The sequence below is a fragment of the Thermobia domestica genome, chromosome 7 (genome assembly GCF_964235325.1).
Source record: "Thermobia domestica chromosome 7, izTheDome1.hap1.1, whole genome shotgun sequence".
NCBI classification, from domain to species: Eukaryota; Metazoa; Arthropoda; class Insecta; order Zygentoma; family Lepismatidae; genus Thermobia; species Thermobia domestica.
In genome coordinates, this window is record NC_137460.1 from 186,971,418 (window position 1) to 186,990,734 (window position 19,317).

The 19,317-nt window shown below is 33.8% G+C and overlaps 1 protein-coding gene across 1 annotated transcript in view; it reads left to right on the forward strand.

Annotated features, from left to right (window-relative positions):
• Positions 1-3,367: 3,367 nt before the first annotated feature.
• LOC145690620 (tRNA-splicing endonuclease subunit Sen15-like) overlaps positions 3,368-19,317 on the forward strand; it is a 42,636-nt gene continuing 26,686 nt past the window's right edge. The window contains exons 1-2 of the mRNA XM_081765685.1: positions 3,368-3,525; positions 15,962-16,043. Of these exons, the coding sequence (XP_081621811.1) occupies positions 3,493-3,525; positions 15,962-16,043 (115 nt within the window). The 5' untranslated portion in view covers positions 3,368-3,492. The remainder of the gene's footprint in view (positions 3,526-15,961; positions 16,044-19,317) is intronic.

The window sequence follows — 19,317 nt, forward strand, 5'->3', positions numbered from 1 at the left end:
AAACTGGCAAACTACCTAGGTATATCTCATATATTTACTAGTTACATTATAGTAATTACATCAACGACATACACTAATTACATTACTAGAGTTACACTTTGTAATTTACAAAACAGCCTTTCTCGCTTTCCTTATAGCAAATGTATCTATTATATCACTAAAGTTTAGCTGAAGGACTGAAGTAGACTCCATTATAAGAGTTTCCAAGTCAGATAATCTCGGATGACCGAAGGACATTCTTTACTCTTACAAGTGCACTAAACGATCTTTCAGCACCCGCCAGAGACTGGTAGAGTACGAAAAATACGAAGACCAATAGTAACATTTGAAAGAATGTTGACTAGTTTTTGGTCAAGATTTGTATTGAGCAATTGAAATGGTGTCAGAATAGCACTAAATTTAGCAGATTGAATAGCTTATAGATGAACCATTTCATTAATGATATCATCTGGTACATCATTGCTGTATAGTTCTAACCAAGTTCTTACTTTTCCCTCAAGTTCATCATTGCTGAATGTTGGATACTTCAAAAGGAAATTAAATTACCCTTGTAGCATGTTTAGATCATGCTTACCCTTGTTTAGATCATGTATACCCTTGTAGCAGCATTTAAGGTAGACTGTAACACAATCCAGAATAACCCAAAAATTGTTTGAAAATTTTTCAAAATTCTTTCTTTCTTGTACTTCAAGAGTTCCGTCTGCTAAACGTTTCTTGATTATGCGCTTTCTGGATAAGCTGAAATTGTTCCTAGATTTCTTCCAAAATGTTTTACCATTTTCTGCGTAGTAGTATTAGATCTTTTATCAAGCTTGATATTGACAACTTCGACATCCAAAGTAATTTTTCTTGCTTGCAAGACAATGCTCCTGTTGATTGATATTAGTATTTTAAAACAAGTAACATTCAATCCCGTTTGTCCTACAGAGTTTCAGCACTCAATTTGGACTCTTTCTGATCACTGATACATTATTTTAGCCCCGGAAGATTACTCCTGCTATTTTCTTTCTAGTACAAAGGTTGTAACACTTTCTGTATTAGCCGGACCACTCTTTTGCCGCTGTATTTGCAGGGAGAAAAGCTCCAGCTCCCCCACCCTCTCGTCGGGCCTGGTTATGGGATAAATAATTTGATATAAGAGCTGTTAATAATTCCACATGCAGTGTATCATTAAAAAAACATAATGTATTCTTATGTTCTTTTGAAAATCCATGACGATGTTCCTCTGGTGTGAATTACTTCATCTACACTATTGTAAGAGGATATCTCGTAGGTGTTGAATAACTCATGATAGTATTTTGTTGTGTGCTAATTCTATTCTACAATTATTAGATACTTTTTGATTTGTAAGGTAGCGTCTAAACCATTCCCCTTTGCTTAGATAGAAGGATCAATATCGATGAGGCATAAATGTTGCTTAGCAGGAATCAATTTGATGCGTAGTTCCACCCCTTTAGTTAAAAATTTTTCCTGGTTAAAAATATAACAATGAATGTGTTCAAACATGTCAAATTTTGTACGATGTTTAATAGTTGTAGTATTGTTGAAATCCTTTATTATCACTGGTTGCTGCATACATTTGTTAAGGGGTATCTTGAAACCACATTGCACAATGTAGATATGTATTTTCAGTAAAGTCATCACAACTTAACAGTTTTTGGCTGTATGGTAGATATGAATGTACTTAGGTGAAATAAACTCGATTTGATATTTAAATACACTTTCACTTCACTTAATGTGATATTTAAAAATCATTGATAGGAGTCAATGATATATCACTTGCAAATGATTTTCCATCAGATTTAACAATTCGATATTTAATATAAAGAAGACTTGTGGAGTGTGTGTGTGTGTATATAGCCGTTTAGTTCAGTGGCTGTAAAATCGGCCTTGTTGGTATTTCTGAGCCAACGCTGAGACTACCTATCGTTAGATAATGTCGATGCCCAAATAGGAACTAACATATTTTGAACCAGACCGACGTATAAAATTGCTTGCCCCTTACAGAGGCGAACAAAAATCAAACCAGTAATGTTACAAAATGGCCCCCTAGGGAATAGGGATGTATTGAATTGGATCTCCTAATGGTACATATTTAAATTCCTTTCAAAGTGAATGCGTACAGAGGAATTCTTAGGGAGCACTTTCTAAGGTAACGATGATGAATTTCCTTACGAAGGACAAACATTCACGTTTTTCATCCTGAAAATTCTGGATCTAAGGGCTGCACGATATATGACATTCATTTGTAACTCTATTATACTCATTTCTTTACTTTTTTATGTAAGTAATAAGTACTTTCAGTCTTCATCTACTTCGTTTTTTACAGAAAATTTTTAGAAGACGTGTCTCTCCTGTCCTGCCTCGAGACATTCCGTAATTACTTCATTCAATGCTGTTACATTACATCCTATAATAGATTTAGCATAAAAATATAAGTTGACCAATTGTCAAAGTAATTCACTTTTCAATGAAGTGACCAACACTCTGCTATGGATGATTTAGTTAGGAAATAGTAGTTTCCTACTCGTTCAAATAACTTTCAAATAGTGCTGTGGCTAAGGATTAATATGGAAAAAAGCAAAGGAATTATTGTACCTAATACATTGCCTGTCGTGTGTATAAAATTGATAAAGAAGGTGGCTTCCCTGGCAGGCCATGTGCATAAAATTGATGCAGACATTCCATACATTTTTGTATACCTAAAAATGGCCTCGGTTTGGTTATAACCATCTGTGATTCATGTCCAGCAGCCAATGTATTAAAGAATAAAGTATTTTAAAAAAATGAAAAATATCGCTTTTTGTTGAATTAAATTCAATCGGAAAGAACGCTTTAGGTGACTATATTAAAGCCATAAATTGTGTTGTTTGTCTTGTCAAATTTTGTTACGTATATACATAACATTTTTGATTTTTAAGAAAGAAAAAAAGCATATTTGTCTAGATTATTTTTGTTCCTTATTTGAAGGAACATATCCGCGGAGTTTTGTGTCCTCCATCATGGCTACCAGATATAGAAACTCCTAACTAATGGACGGTACTTAGCAGCTACCTCGTATCTAAAAAAAAAAAAGAAAGAAAGAAACTTTACAGGAGAAGAAGAAACGTTTGAAAAAGTTTGAGATTAGTTAAAAGTCTCTGACTTTTAACTAATCTAATTACTCTCCAAATTTTTCAAATATCTTTTGTAAATTTGTGTTTTGTTTTTGAGATACGAGGTAGCAGCAATGTCCCGTCGATATGTCAATTTCATTTTAATTTTACCAATCATCCTTGTGAGGTATACCTACAGCATTTCTAGATTTGTAGCCTGTGATACTTGTCTTAGGTTTGTATGTTCGAGGATTTCTTTTTATAACCATAATTGGTTTTGAATAAGAGTGATAGAATGTTGGCAACACTGAAGAAAACAAAAGTTTAAGCCTTGCACTGTATTTGCAGAATGAGTGATGTTAAATAATTCTGCAGAAAAGAAGTCTGTAACATAGAAATGGCATCGGAAACGAACAAAATTCACCCTGCGGTATGTAAAATCCACTTTACTTAAATAAGGATTCTGTTTTCTTTAGCCTAAAAGATCTGCACTAATAGCTTAAGTAAATATTTCATCGTTCAGATTGACATGGAATCTGCAGTAAGAAAATTACATAAACCACTTCTTTTCTCATTGAAGATTATGTCCCACTTGGGTTTTCTGTAAGAATAACTTTTGCAAGTTAAGGGGTTCTAGAAAAGCTATTTTGCAAAGTTTGTAAGGAAAACTGAATAGACGGAATGTAGCATAAGAAGGTACTAATTTTGGCAGATATTTGATTTAAGTAGTAAGTAATACAGATGTATTTTATGTTTAGAAGTGTATGGCTACTAGTGTAGAACCATTACAACAGGTATACGACTTTTAAAATCGTGCTGGTTTAGTTTTGGAGCACCACATTTTGGAAGATTTACAGGTAAAATTTAATACTTTGATTGAAAAGACACGTTTATAGAGAACAAATTTCTGCAAGCGACAGAATTAAATGCAAAGTAATACAGCTGTATTTTAGGTTGACAAGTGTAGGGTTATTGGTGTAAATTCATTACAAGTACTTTTCGACGGATAAATTAAGTGAGTGTATATGAAAGATGAATCTATTAGTTACTATTTTCCACCGGCCATGTATTTTGCACAGTGTACTGTGTTTTATGTTTCATACAGCTTTACTTTTGGCGCACTACGAGAAATTATTGTTGAAAAATTATAGTTCTTTCATTAATGTCCTTCTTATTGTCCCCTTAAAGGTTTCCACTGGGCAACATGAAAATTTCTCCCTTGATATAATTACATAAAACCCAAAGCGGCCACGAAATACAATTGTTGAAAAATTACAACTCTCTTACGATTTGTGTATAGATAAGGCTTTCGTATGTGTAGCATTAAAACTACAGTGCTAAAACCTCAAACCAACCTGTGCTGAGTAGCCACTAAAAGCACGAATGCTATCTAAACAAGTTACGGGAGGGCGAAGCTTGTTGTTCGTTCGGTAGCCTGGATGTCCGTCCGAATGGAGCAGGCGCGTCAGCGATTGTGGGTATGCGCGCATGCGAGGGTAGTGGAAAGAAGTAGGTTATGGCAATGATACGTGTTTCTATAGCACTTATAATGGGGCCTATGTTTAGCAGAAGGGGTCCAGCTCTTTTCTCTAAAAAATGTTACAATTTTGGTAATTTCTGCTCACATTCGGTTAGTTTGGGGTAGGGTTGGTTAGTTTAAGTTAGGTTAGGCTAGTTTAGGTTACGTTACGTTAGGTTAGTTTAGTTTACGTTATATTAGTGTAAGAATCCCGCATAATTTTCCAAAAAATGATAGAATTTCGCTTATTTCTACTAATATTACGTTAGTTTAGGTTAGTTCATGTTAGCTTACGTTGGTTTATGTTAGGTTAGGTTAGATTTGGTTACGTTATGTTACGTCTAAGTACTTGTATCACTCATTTCTCCTGTAAATTTTGCGTTTTTTACGTGCTTCTGGACCCCTTGTACTAAACATACCCCTATAATGGTTTCATACTAGTAACGCTCCACTTGTAATTATAAAATGCAGCTCTATTACTTAGTATTTAATTTTGTCACCTGCAGAAATTTGTTCCGTATAAACATATCTTTTCATACAAAGTATTGAATTTTACGTATATAAGTGGAAAGCACAATTTGATCCCATATCTGAGTTAGTATATACTACAAACACTTCAAAACCTTATTACTGTTAAACAGAACTAAGCTGAATAAAATGTAAAAATACTTGTAAAGCTGTAAGTGTGTGGGTGTTGAAGGCAACAAGATGGGTTGCCGAAATCACATTAACTTGATTGGGATTCCTAGGATATATAATATTTGAGAGTCTGACACTTTTTTCCTTCTGCTGAAGCAGTAATATAATACTAGGGTTGAAAATAATCACGATTTAAACAAAAAATAATTTTTGCTGACTTTTTTTTATTTAAATGAATTATTCTTATATAAATTACTTGAACTTGATTTAAAAACAAATGAAATAAAATTTAATATTGTCCTTTGTTTGATTGGTAAACTACGGAGGTTTCAAGTTTCTTTCGTAAGTAACCTTACAGGTGGCCCATAATTATGTATATGATTTTTGACTAACTGTAGTATTTGTGATTCTGGACAAAAAATTTCGATATGGCAACACTGTGTAGCCTAAATGAGAGGATAATGGTCACTGGATGGAGCACCGCCAATATTATGCCATACCAGTACGAGAGTGGCTGAAGAAAATATTTCCAAATTGCCGGATCGGTTGACGAGGGTCTATGGAGTGGCCAGCTCAATCTACCGATTTGAGCACAACTGACTTCTTACGGGGTGTTTTAAAGGACAAGGTGTATCAACATCACATACAGGAAGCTATCACGGAAGAGTTCCACAGGATACCAGTACTTGTCTGTCAAGGTGCTTGTCACAATGCTGCTCTTCGTCTCCAGGCATGTGTCGATTTGGATGGTGCACTGCATGCCATGGAGAACAGAGTTTAAATTCTTGTAAGGAAATTATAAGAGAAATGTCTTTATATTCAAGTTATGTTGCTTGTTTCTTTATCGCAGTCTTTGAAACGTCATTAGAATAAAAGTGAAATCAAGAATTGTCTAATATTTATGTGTTTTCTACGTAACAATTACTCGGTAGCAATACAATATTGTTCACCCAACAGAGCCTGTGCGGTCACTGTGACCTTGAGGATTCAATTCACAGTGACTAAATGGAAGAAAGATAATGTATGGTAATCTTAACTTTTCTTTTTAAGCATCTTAATCAGTACACAATCAAAATAAAATATGCAGTGTATATGTTACGATTCTGTAAACCACACGAAAAGGACAGCGAGTATTTACGAACTTCCTTCTAAAGAGTTTTGTTTATAAATTAAATACACGTGTTTATATCCCTTTTATCATAACTTTTTCATCATGAATATCAGTATTTTTCCACGCCCCTTTGACCCTTAGGAAACGCATTTCAATCCAATTGCAATCATCCAGGTCAACCCAAGTGCTAACTATGTTTAAAATTCATTTTAAATGGTTCAACCACTTTTGGCGCACGTTTCAATAAAGAGTTTATCTACAATTCCATTTTTTAACATGAAAGAATCGTGAATACTCAATTTTCGGCGTATCTGTTTAACTCTTCTTAGGATATACAACCTAATGAAAACGACATGATAAAAACTACATTCGAGTTATTAGGTACTATATTCAAAAATTCATTTCAAATGATTCAGCTGTTTTTCCGTGATAACGAGAGAGAACAGCAATATTAATTTAATATATTGAGGAAAACATATATATATAAATTGCCTCCACCTCCTTCCGTTTAAGAGAAACGGAATCTTTAAAACAATGGTGAATACGTCCACTTATTTCTCATGAAGAGTTTATATACATAGTTTCATCTTCCCAACGTCAGGGGCTCGTAAAATACTTTATTTTTGGCATCAACTTTAAACACCCCTTAAGCTATACATTTATAATAGTGACAGGATAAAATCCGGCTCGAGCCAAGTGCTATGTATAAAAATTCATTTCAAACGGGTCAGGAGCAATTGGCATTCCTTAAGGCATGATTGGTTGTGCCTTACCTACAAGTCCCCCCCCCCCCCCAAAAAAAAAATTCACATCCAGTGCTAAGTGGTCACAAACTACCTTTGTATCTAGTTCGGCTAAGCCCAGAACGAAGGTAAAGAACTGGGATGTCTGTATATAGGTGCAGGCGTCCTAGACACTAAGTATATATGTATCAACGTTTTATTTAAGCGGTATCGCATCGCAGTTTGCTATATAAAATCCCAGCATTCAATATAAAAGAAAACTTTTATAGCAAATTGCCATGCATCATGATTATAATTTATTACCAAAATGAGATGCATTTCGCAACAGAAAGCTGTATACCATTGTGCTTTATGACAAAATGGTTCCCTTTCGATTTTATATACAGTTAAGCTCAGTGATTAATTCCCTCGGAAGAAAACCCAACGTTTTCCTTTCGATGTTCCTTAGGCTCTCAAGAACGCAATCTAGTACGGACTATACTCAAAATTTCTGGAAACTGGCCGTAAAATTGATGACAGAGACCATATCGTTTTAATACTTCATTTAATCTGTAAAGAAACTGCCTGGAGTAAAAATCCTGTAAGGAAATGGATTTTCGAAATCCGAGACTCGAGTTTACTTTTCTGAAACTAGATTACTAGATAAAATAAAGAACTTTAACAGCACACTTTTCTGGTCTTCTATGTTTCTCACATTTGTTTCATAGTATTGGACCAGAAATATATGCATGTTAGTTTTACTATGTTCTCCCATTTTACAATGAAATGAAATAAAATTAGTGTCTAGTTTAAAATTTTTAAAAAATAGAAAAACGAGCTGAATCCGAGTAGCAGCTGGCTTCAGTAAGGAAATGAATATTTGTGTGAAATCAATATATAACTAACTCACTCTATGGCCTATGGAACCCGGAGGTTCAATGCCGCATTCACAAAAGCTCTCCATTGACTTCTATCCTTAGCCAACTGGATCCAGTTTTTACTTTGTTCCTATCTCTGCGAGATCCATCTTAATATTGTCCTCCCATCTGGGCCTAGGTCTTCCTAATGGTCGTTTTCCGAATGGTTTTCCAGTCAAGACTTTAAAAGCGTTTCTACTTTCTTCCATCCTAGCTACATGACCTGCCCACCTAAGCCTCTTAGCCTTGATGATCCTAACAATGTAAGCTGTATAAGTTATGTAGTTCCTCGTTATGAAGTTTCCACATTCCCGTTTCTCTTGGGTCCGAATATTCGTCTCAGGATCTTGTTCTCAAACACTTTCAGCCTATGTTCTTCCCTTAGAGTAAGAGACCATGTTTCGTTCCTCGTTATGATTTTCGTCTGTTCATATTGATCCTAGATATTTGAAAGTATCCACTTTATCAAAAGTATTATTTAATATTTTAACGTATCCATAATTTGCTGTGTTACGGTCCCGACCCACTTCCATGTATTTAGTTTTCTCTGCAATTTACTTCTAAACCCATGTCCCTTCAAGCGTTTAATAAGATCTCTGCATTTCTTTCTATTGTTCTCCCATCATCCCCTATTAAATTTTCATCATCAGCATATGCCATAACCTGGTGAATACCGTTCAACTCTGGGCCTTATTGCTATCTTTGATTTTCCATATAGTGTATTCCAGAACAAAGTTGAACAATAATGGAGACAACGCATCTCCTTGTTTCAGGCCATTTTCGACGTGAAAGCTCGTGAACAAAAACTTTCCTATCCGGACTTTACTTTGAGATTCATTTAAACATGTCTTAATTAATCTAATTAGCTTTCTCGGTATTCCAAGTTCTGTAAGAACGGTGTATAATGTTTCTCTCCTAACCGAGTCGTAAGCCTTTCTAAAATCAATAGTTGATGTACCGGGGTATTGTATTCCCACTTCTTTTCGAGTATTTGGCAAATGGTAAATATTCGGTCGATAGTTAATCGATTTCGTCTAAATCCGCACTGATAATCTCCAATAATTTCATCTTCGTATGGGGTTAACCTTGCTAATAGAATATTTGGAAGGGTTTTATAGGATGTTCACAGAAGAGAAATGCCTTGATAATTATTACAGTCAGTTTTGTCGCCTTTCTTGTGGATTGGAACAATGATTGATTCTTTCCACTCTTGTGGCAATTCTTCCTTGTTCCAGATAAGGAGAATGAGCTCGTGTATCTTGTTCCACAATTTTTCGCCTTCAGCTAAAATTAACTCAGCAGGAATTTCGTCTACACCCGGAGATTTGTGTTTCTTTAATTTCTTTATACCGATTTCTACTTCTACTCGGTTAAGTTATGGAATATAGTGTTCTGTGGTGTGTATTTCCTTTTCTTCACGCACATTAGTTTTTGGCTGCGTGTTCAGCAAATCGTCAAAGAAATCTTTCCATCTATTTAAGATGCTATCCGTATCAGTGAGAACTGTTCCGTCAGCTTCCTTTAATATATAAGCACGAGGTTGATAGCCTTTCTTAAATTCGTTGATCCCCTTATACATTTCCCGAATGTTTTTATTTTTACTATTATCTTCTAGCTTTCAAAAAATCGCGTTTCTTTGTTCTAAAAGTTTTGGAAGTTTCCCGCCTGATGTCTACGAAATTTTGTGTAGTTACTTCATTCGGATTTTGTAGCCAACGTAATCTTGCTTGTTTTCTCTTTTCTGCTAGTTTAATGCATTCCTGATCGAACCATGGTTTGTTCTTACGTATTTCCGCGTGCCCCAATATTTCTAGTCCACGAAGTGAATCTTCATTTTTACAATAAAAACAAAATAGCTTGTGAAATCAAGCTATTTTGTTTTCATCGTAAAAATGAAGGTTCACTTCGTGGATTGCGTAATACTAATTCCCGTTTTTGAAGTCATTACAGATTCAAACCTTAATATAAATACTTCATATGTACACATTCAAAAATGTTATCAACTTAAAGATATCAGTCTGAAATTTTTAAAAATATAACTGCTACTACTTTTTTTCCTTACTTTACTTTTCATTACCATACTTGTTTTTGATACACAAAATTGTGTTCATTATTGCACGTAAAGAATAAAATAGATAACTAAATAGTAATAATAATAATATAGTGTTTTCCTTCACTGATGAAACTGCGATATAAAACTTATAAATTATGATGCAAATTTAACTTTGTATCGCAGTTTCCTACACAAAAACCAAACTCTCAAAAAGACACTAGTATGTATGTATCTATGTATGTAACAAAAATAAATAAATAAATAAATTAAATAAATTTCCTAACATCTGTGATAACGAGTAGAAATACCAATGAGAAAACTAGCCACTGTTACTGTGCACTCGTCGTATAAAAGCGCCAATAGAAGAAACATTATTCCGTGCAGGTTAAGTTTAAGAACACTCGAAATCAATTGTTGCAAAATTATAATTCTTTTACTAATTTTCTTCCTTTTACTAAGAAAAATCAGTAAAGAAGCTATGGACTTGGTTTAAAATGTTTATACTAGTAATGAAATAAGTAGTATGTCCAGAAGTTACAGATATGAAATTTGTTCATCCGGGAGATGGAAGTAAGGAATCGATAAAAAAAAAAAAAACTTTATTTCGATAACGTTAAAGAACTTTGGGAAATGTTTAAAGAAAACCAACCTTCAATTTGTGTTGGATTTTCTACATTTTGAGAGTGAATGACTGACTCAAAAGATATGTTCTGGCTGGAACAAGTGAGACTCACTCCATGTGTGTTTCTTACATTAAAATGTTACATTGATCAGCTAACATCAACGACTAGAAATATTAGATGGCGAAAGTAGTATGTGATTTAAAGAATGAAAACTGTATGATGGGTGAATGTGCAGATTGTTCGGATATTCTGGAATTGCTATTACATGAAGTAAATTCTGAATTGATAACAGACTAGATATGAAGATGTAAAAACTATTTCGTATAATGTAAGAGCAGAAAAAGTGTGTTCAGCTTAAGTAAGCACAAATACTACTTTGGTGTACATACCGAGTGGAATTTCTTTGCCACGAGTCACGGTAAGAGTTCCCGTGATTGAACTACAGGGACAGTGAGGAGACTTGTGGCAAAGGCAAGCCTTCAGCGATCAATCGAGGGACAAATTCTGACTTCTCAAGGTATGTTTGAATTTTGTGTGCGGAACATCAAAGGTACCAACTTTCTTAAGGTAAATGCAGATGAGATTAGGAAAGAACAACATCTCACCAGTCGCTTCAACAAATCACAGAGATTTGATGGAACAAGGGAGACCATTCCTATATGTCAAAGGACTTATCTACTCCTCTCATAGGTAAACATCATCATCATTTAATGCAAATTGTGTTCAGTTCAGAATTGAGGGATCACAGACTGAATAATGTTAATCAAATAGCTCTGAATAACTATGTTCTTTGTGCTTACAACGAAATGTAGCATGTAGGTAAGTTAACTGATATCTCAGAAATAATAGTGATGGTTTTCAAACCAGTTGAACCATCCACCACTTTTACTTTGCAAAGAAAGCACATTGTTTGGACGAAACTGAACAACATATACTTGAGGTTCTAACAGCATACGAATTTGCCACACCTGAAGGCAGAACATAAAGTATCACTGCCAATATAAAAACAACCTAAGATATAACTACAGTATAATACGTTAAAGCGTTTACATTTTACACGCAATTATGTATAATAAGAAAGTAAGTAAATAATTGTATGTACCGTTACTTATTTTATTTTTGTATCCTAATCATTTCAATACCTCGTGCGTTGCTGGATCTTCGGAGCATGTAACCTTTGAATGTTATATCGAATAAATATTTACATGCTACATTTTTATTATCCCTTGAGAGAAGCTACTTCTCAAAATCATTGCAAAAGTTTCCTGGAACTCAGTCACCTATATATACACTTGAAAATGTACTCCTGCACATGTCTATACAGAATTAACTCGCCGTTATAATTCAGAATTCCCAGTCACTATTGCAACATTACTTACATCATGAAAATTGCTGAAAAGGTCTTCTGGTACGGTACAGTGTAAAAAAGTTGTAAGCATATATTCAAAACTACTATAGTTAGTAAGTTTTTGTAGTATTACATACCTCAATGATATAATTGCAATTTTTATCTAGAGATCCTTGATCAAAATTAAGTTCCAGTTCCTTAGTTCTAATATAGTAGGATTCATAAGTGATATTTTCGATTTGAAAGGAAGTCTTATGGCGTAACTGTACCTTAATGAAAATGAGCTTGGATGTAAACATATCTTTGGATAATCCTGATTAAAAAACATCTTGGTCCTTAGAATTTAACAAATGTCCTTTTCCTTCATATTCAAATTACCACATTACATTCAAGTACATTATCAACTAGGTACAGTTATACCATAAGACTTCCTCTTAATCATAAAACGCCAATTATGAGTCCTATTGCATTAGGATTGGGGAACCGAAACTTAATGTTGAAGAATCTCTAGATAAGAGTGGAAATTATATCATTAGGATATGCAATACTACGAAAATTCAATAACTACAGTAGTTTTAAGCATATGCTGAATTTTTTTTTTTTTCATAATATAGGTAATATTCTAATACAACGACTGCCAACTCTGAATTGAATGTTGATTCTGTCTGTACGTGTGCAGGAACATTTTTATTATTTTCAAGTGTATTTATAGGTAATTGAGTTCCAGGGAAATTTTTCAGTGACTTTACAGTATCATTTCAGATTTTGCCATGGGGAAGGAAGGAAAGAGGAATTATCCTCCCCAAACAATGCCATTGTGACTCTGAGAAGTTGCTTTATCAACAAATAGTGGAAAGTAACACGTGAATATTTAATCGATGTCTTTTGAAGTAAATACTACCAACGAAGAAGATAGCTGCACGACGTGTTGAAGTGATTAGAATTTAAAAATAAAATACTCAAAGGCATGGTTTATTTAACAAAATAATTGATTACTACCAATAAATCCTCCCGCGGGAAAACTAAATATTCTCCAAATGTATCGGAACAACATGCTAGTTCTGTCTTCAGTGGTAAATGAACAAGGATTAAAATGAATGAGAGAAATATGATATGGAAAAAGGAATACATACCATCAAATAAATATAACATGAGAGATGGGTACCAAAAAACTACGAGCAGAGCACAGTGTGATAGAATGAGCTGAGTTTTGTTATGTCACTATTGCCAGATATAAAGTATACATTAAAGGTAGGTAACCAGATTTTATCAATGTTGCTAAAAATCCAGATTTAAAGCCGGTTTATATTTATGAATAAAGAATGCTTCTTTGATCTCCCGTTGCTTTTTGTTTTTACTGAACCTATCACATTAATCTGCTTTATATTGTATGTTGTTTTAAGTGAAGTGACAAAGCGACAATCCCGACATGTCCTCTTCGCGGATGTGAAACAATCCATTGCCACAGGCTATAAAAACACTACAGTCGAGAATTGATTTTTCTGCACTATGGACTGACTCTGAAAATGACAAGATAAAAATACATGCACCTAGCTTATTATGGCTTTCCGAAAGTGCACAAGTCCGACATTCCCATTCGTCCGATCATATCAGGTTTCAACCATCCAGCTTACTTAGTATCCAAATGGTTATACGAAAAGCTTAATAATTACAACAGTGCTTTCAGATATGTTTTAGAAAGTAGTCTTGACTTAAACCAGGGCTCATAGCGAGTCACTTTTTTTTTAACTAAAAGTTACTTTTTTTCAAATTGGTCACTAAAAGTTACTTGTTTTCAAATTTGTCACTAAAAGTTATTTTTTTGGGAGGTAAAGTGACTTTTTCGTGTAATTTATGTTTTGAATTGGCAGTTTTCCAAGAAAAATATACAAGTAAATGGAAAAGGGCAGAAACTTGTTACTCATTATTCTTCTAAAACCTTCAGTATTTGCTGCCACATGTGAAACAGTCAGCTTTATTCTCACTTAAGCTTTTATTCTTTCTAAAGCACAGTGGATGGTTGGTGGATGCTTAAGCTCTAAAGGTGGGGTTGAGAACTCTTCTGTGTCTATTCTTTTTTCTATCATAATAATCTTTTAGTTTTCTCTCGTAATAGTTAATGCTCCGTTCAACGTTGTGAGTGTATGTTTTTATGGTCATCATATTCGTCTTGTGTTATGCTTCTTATATGTTCTTCTTAAGAGTAGGTGATGAATTTGAATATTTCATGACTTTGAGAACTCTCAATGCGAAGTTGAATCTAATATCTGGGATGAAGAAATTCGGAAATAGGACAGAACTGATTTCACTTACTCAGAAGCTTCTTACATCTGCTAAGTTTGTTTACTGTAACTACAAAGCTTACTTAGAAAACCTAAGAAAGGAGAAAGCTCAAAAAGAAGAAGTAAAGAAGAAAAGATGAAACAAAATAACAAAGAGAGAAGTATTGGAGAAATTGACAAAGGAAAAAAGGAGCATGATGAGATTTTGGTCACTTTTTTTTCGTGTGCTTTTGGTCACTTTTCAACTATTTACAAGAGACTAGACCACTATGAGCCCTGCTTAAACAACAGTTATCATCACTTGTAAATGGTAATGTCATTTTACTTGTCTCCACAGACGTTGTTGATATGTACCCGTCCATACCATTGGAACTTACTATCAATAGTACACGATCTTGGTTATTACAAAATAGCGCATCTATGTATGAAACTAATGTTTTTATTACAATTGCTTGAGGTTTATTCAGCAACCGATGTATTTCAATTTAGAAATCATTACTTTTTCCAGAATGATGGTCTAGGCATGGGCAACACACTATCCCCGATATTGTCCAATATTGTTTTAAATCAGATTGAAACTTCTATTTTATAGCAGGATACATTTAAGTATATTAGATATTATCGTTATACCGATGACATTTTACTACTTGTATGCGATGAAAATACACTTTTACGAATATTTGAACAGTTCAATAATCAGCATTCTAGGCTGAAGTTCACCCTCGAGCGAGAATCTGATAACTGTCTTCCATTTTTAGATTTACTGATTACCCGATCGCACAATAAATTTATAAAGTATATCGAAAAGGTACTGCAGGCACTCCTTACATACATCAACAATCAGCCCATGCACGACTGTACAATGTCAATATTTGGAAGAATTTCTTTTGTAGGGCATTATTAATTTATCATCGTCCAAATAATCTCAATGACGAAATACCGTTTTTATAAGAAAGAAAAAAAGGAATACCTTATAAAAAGTTGCGTACCTTTTAAAAGTGGTTTAATCAAACATGCAGGTCAGTGCAAGCCCCTAAAACAGTTATCCCCCCCCCCCAAAAAAAAAGGTTCTAACACTAGCAACAGATTAAAATATTTTCTTAAATGATAAGTCATGCTACTGTGTTTTCCACTATTGCTGTCTTATCTTCAAAACGTGGATAATGTATATTCTTAAATATTTTGGTGGGTGTAATATAGTGGAAAGTGAACATGTAGATATCTTTTCAGTTACAATGCCTGTTCATCCTTTTCATATGCAGTGATGTTTAAAAATGCTAGAACATGATTGTGTTTTTCAGAACCTATATACTTGTATCTCTGATAAGAATTGCTGCACACTAAGTCTCTTTCAAGTTTTCTTCCTTGCATATCTTTGAATCGAAACATACTTCGGATGGATTGAAAGTAGAGGGCTTTCACAAGAGAACTGGGTATTCGAGATTTTGTTGAACATGACAGTTCATACAGATGTCTGCAATTATTGAAATAGGGAGGGGCATTGTTCAACACTTACTGCTCTGGTTGTGAAATGTATTTGTACCTGTATATTGTCATGGATTTTCGTTAAGAAAGAAAGAAAAAAAAATACTAGTGAGCAATAAAGCAAGTAGAAGAATATCGACTAATATGTTAACTGAACTTATTTTCAGCTCAAGGAGATGTATCAACTTGGCTGTAAGGACCAAGGGAAATTGGCTATAACTTTCCAAGTATATATGGAACTTTGCGAAGGTAGGTATTGTGTACAGAAAGTACATTTATGGTTTCAAGGTAGATAGCTACAAAAAATAACTGAGTCTACAATAATAATAATACATACATACAAGTACAAAGAGAATAGTACCACAAAAAATTATTGTTTCTAGAATTCCATTTACGTAGTATCTCTGATCTATTATATCTTTTTTTTTTATGTATAAGTCTGTTCCTCTGATGGTTTTTTCTATTTATATGGAGTTATTTCCTGCATGATTCTCCTCGAAAAAGCAAAGTTGTGTAGTTAAATGAGGCCCACCACAAACTCGCGTGATTGGGAATCAAACTAGGGATCCCTCGTACCAGAGATGAGCACCGTGCAACCTCCCTTCCCTCTCAGTCGATTCTGTAAAAATCATTCAGTTTCATACTGATTAACATACATACTTAAGAATGTAGTTTGGAACGGATACAAAAACTAAGTAATAGTGAAAACAGCTAGCTTCGTTTATTGTAAATTTATTTATTTACTTCTAAAGTAGAGGCACTGTAATATTTTCATGATGCATTGAGACAAGTATGCATTTAATTTTGGGTCGGTTCTAAAGCAAATGAATAATTCATTCGACCATTTAGTATCAGCACCAAGACATAAATCGACGGTTGAACGTATATTTTGTATCACATATTCCTATCGAGAATCGAATCCTGGTATCCCATGCAGACCCGTTTGCAGACCATATATGCATGAAGAAGCTTCAAAAATATACATGAAGTTCCGTAAGCCTACCGGAGATCGAATTTGAACCCTCGTTAGTGTTGTCTGCTTTAAATCTACCCTACGTGACCTGACAGTTTACTATTCTCTGCTTATTGCTATTTTATAATTTTGAATTACAAATATAACACTTATATATTTGGTTGTGGCTACTCGTATTTGTTTTTACAGTAATATTTCAGTGGAAAATCAATTTTAAATGTAGTTCAAGAATATTCGTTCATTCCCTAATTTTTTAAAAAAAAATCTTGGATATTCTGAAATTCTGAAATCGTAAAGTGTACTAAGAAAGTGTTCTTATTTCTTTTCGCTCATAATAATTTGTATATGAACCTATATGAGCGTTACAAACAATGATACAAAATTCGTAGATTCTCGTTTTTTATACAATATGAGTAGAGACGAAACTTTTTCGTTAATGCGATATGAGTGAAACGTTAAAAAAAAAAAAAAAATGCGTATATGTTTGAGGAAACTTCAAACTTTTCGTTTCAGAGCCAAGATTCACGTTTATATTATCGCGAATTTTTGTGAAAATCGGTATTACTTACGATAAATGCGAATGAAAACGAAAAAGTGAAATTCTTTTTAATTATTGCTAATAATAACTAAAATGAGCATTTCAGATATTATTTAACTTAAAAAAAACGTTACATTTACGAAAAAGCTCTGTGAGTTATTTGATCCAGAAAGTGTTTCGCTTCATAAAGATGTAGATATCAACAAAACTGAACTGTTGTTTAGATCCTTGACTGTGTTTTGTGGTGAAAATGTTCATGATATGTTTGTTGTTCACCGTGAATTTAAAAGTAAGGGTTTTGAAGTTCTCAAGAGTGAGGATAGGGAAGTTGACATTGTATCATTGTTAAACAGTTTAAAAGTTTACTACAGGTCTTTTACTGTCAGCTTGTTATGTTCAATTTAGTTGCCACTCTCGAGTGTTGATGCCGAGAGATTCTTTTCCAGGTATAATATAATTGATACTGACAGGAGAACAAACTTAAAACAAGAATTGGGAATGTCTTGCTGCATGGTATCCTTTAACTAAGGATGACGTTAGAGGAAATGTTTAAATTTTTGCATTAGTTTCTATATCTCAGTGAATACATTAGCTAGAATGTGCATCTCTATTAAATATACACCTTAAAATATACTGCTTAAAAGTTCCATAATTTTATTTTTAAAAAGCTTATGCTACATTTAACCCTTTAATGGGCAAGCATTGATATCATTACTATTAAAATATTTAGTTTGCTTTTATGGTTGAACCATGTCTTCCTGATCATAATTTCGTAATTTTAAAGTATTTTTGTATTTTGGTTACGAAATACAGGGTGTTTATTTCAAAGCAACAGTGCCATAAAATAGGTCTTATGTGTAGCTACTGAGCAGCATTGCCCTATTATGGTAAAATATCATAAGAATACTCTCAGTAATTACCATCAGTTTCGTTGAAATATTTTCCTACAGAGCAAGAAACCACAAATAAAAAAATAACTTTCGCGGAACGTAGGAGATAAAGCTTCTACAATACTAAATTTGACTGTCCCCTGTTGACGAAGATTAGAAGTATCTAAAGAAATGCCCACAAATCATATATATGAATATTGTATGAAAGCAATGATCACAGAAATTATAATTGGTGCGGATAACGCAATAGAGTGCGATATTGCTTGAGAGCAACACTGCCCATTAAAATGTTAAAAAATAAATGCGAAAATTGTGATAATCAATGCTACAAAATATCAAAATTGTTGCGAAAAAGTTTCGTCTCTAAATGTGAGTCATTGTTTTGAATGTGTGTGAGAAACGGAACAAATCCACCCTACTTCCCGCTCGGCTTGAATGCTACAGTTCAGGAACAGAGCTTAGGCTCCACCCTGTTCCTTCTCTCGTGGTCCCTCTGCCGACTGAAAAGTGTTTTTCTTCTCAGTCACGAAAAATGTGTAATTACATCTTACGTAAGAGTAGACATTTAATGAGCTGCTCTGTGAAGCAGAAGATCTCTGGAAAGGACCAAGCCAGAACACGTGAACAGAGAATAATATCAAGCATCATGACTTACACTATGTTGCCAAATCTCTCATAGACATGAATCAGGGTTGAAATTCTGAATTAAAATATTTTTTCTTCGTCATTCGTATAAAGGAATAAAGGTCAATATTTTTTCTTAATTATTTTTCTTCGGATTGGAAAGGCACACGACTTTGTGATTACATTATAAAACCGTCACTGTAGGTGTTGTAATATGGACTGACTTTTGTTCTCTGAACAAAACTGATAAATAATGTCTCAATTTCTATTGAAATTTGAGGCATCTGTACTGCAAAGAAACATAATAATAGGGATCTTTCACTACAATTTGAAAGATGGTATCTTGAATCAAATTTATATAGATCTTAATTAATTAATGAAATAAATTGACGCATACTATCGACAAGGTCTCTTGTCTTCCTCAGTTGCTAAGGAAGGAAAGAGACCTTGTCGAGATTGTACGGCATTTTTGAATCAATACATATTAAGTGTAAATAT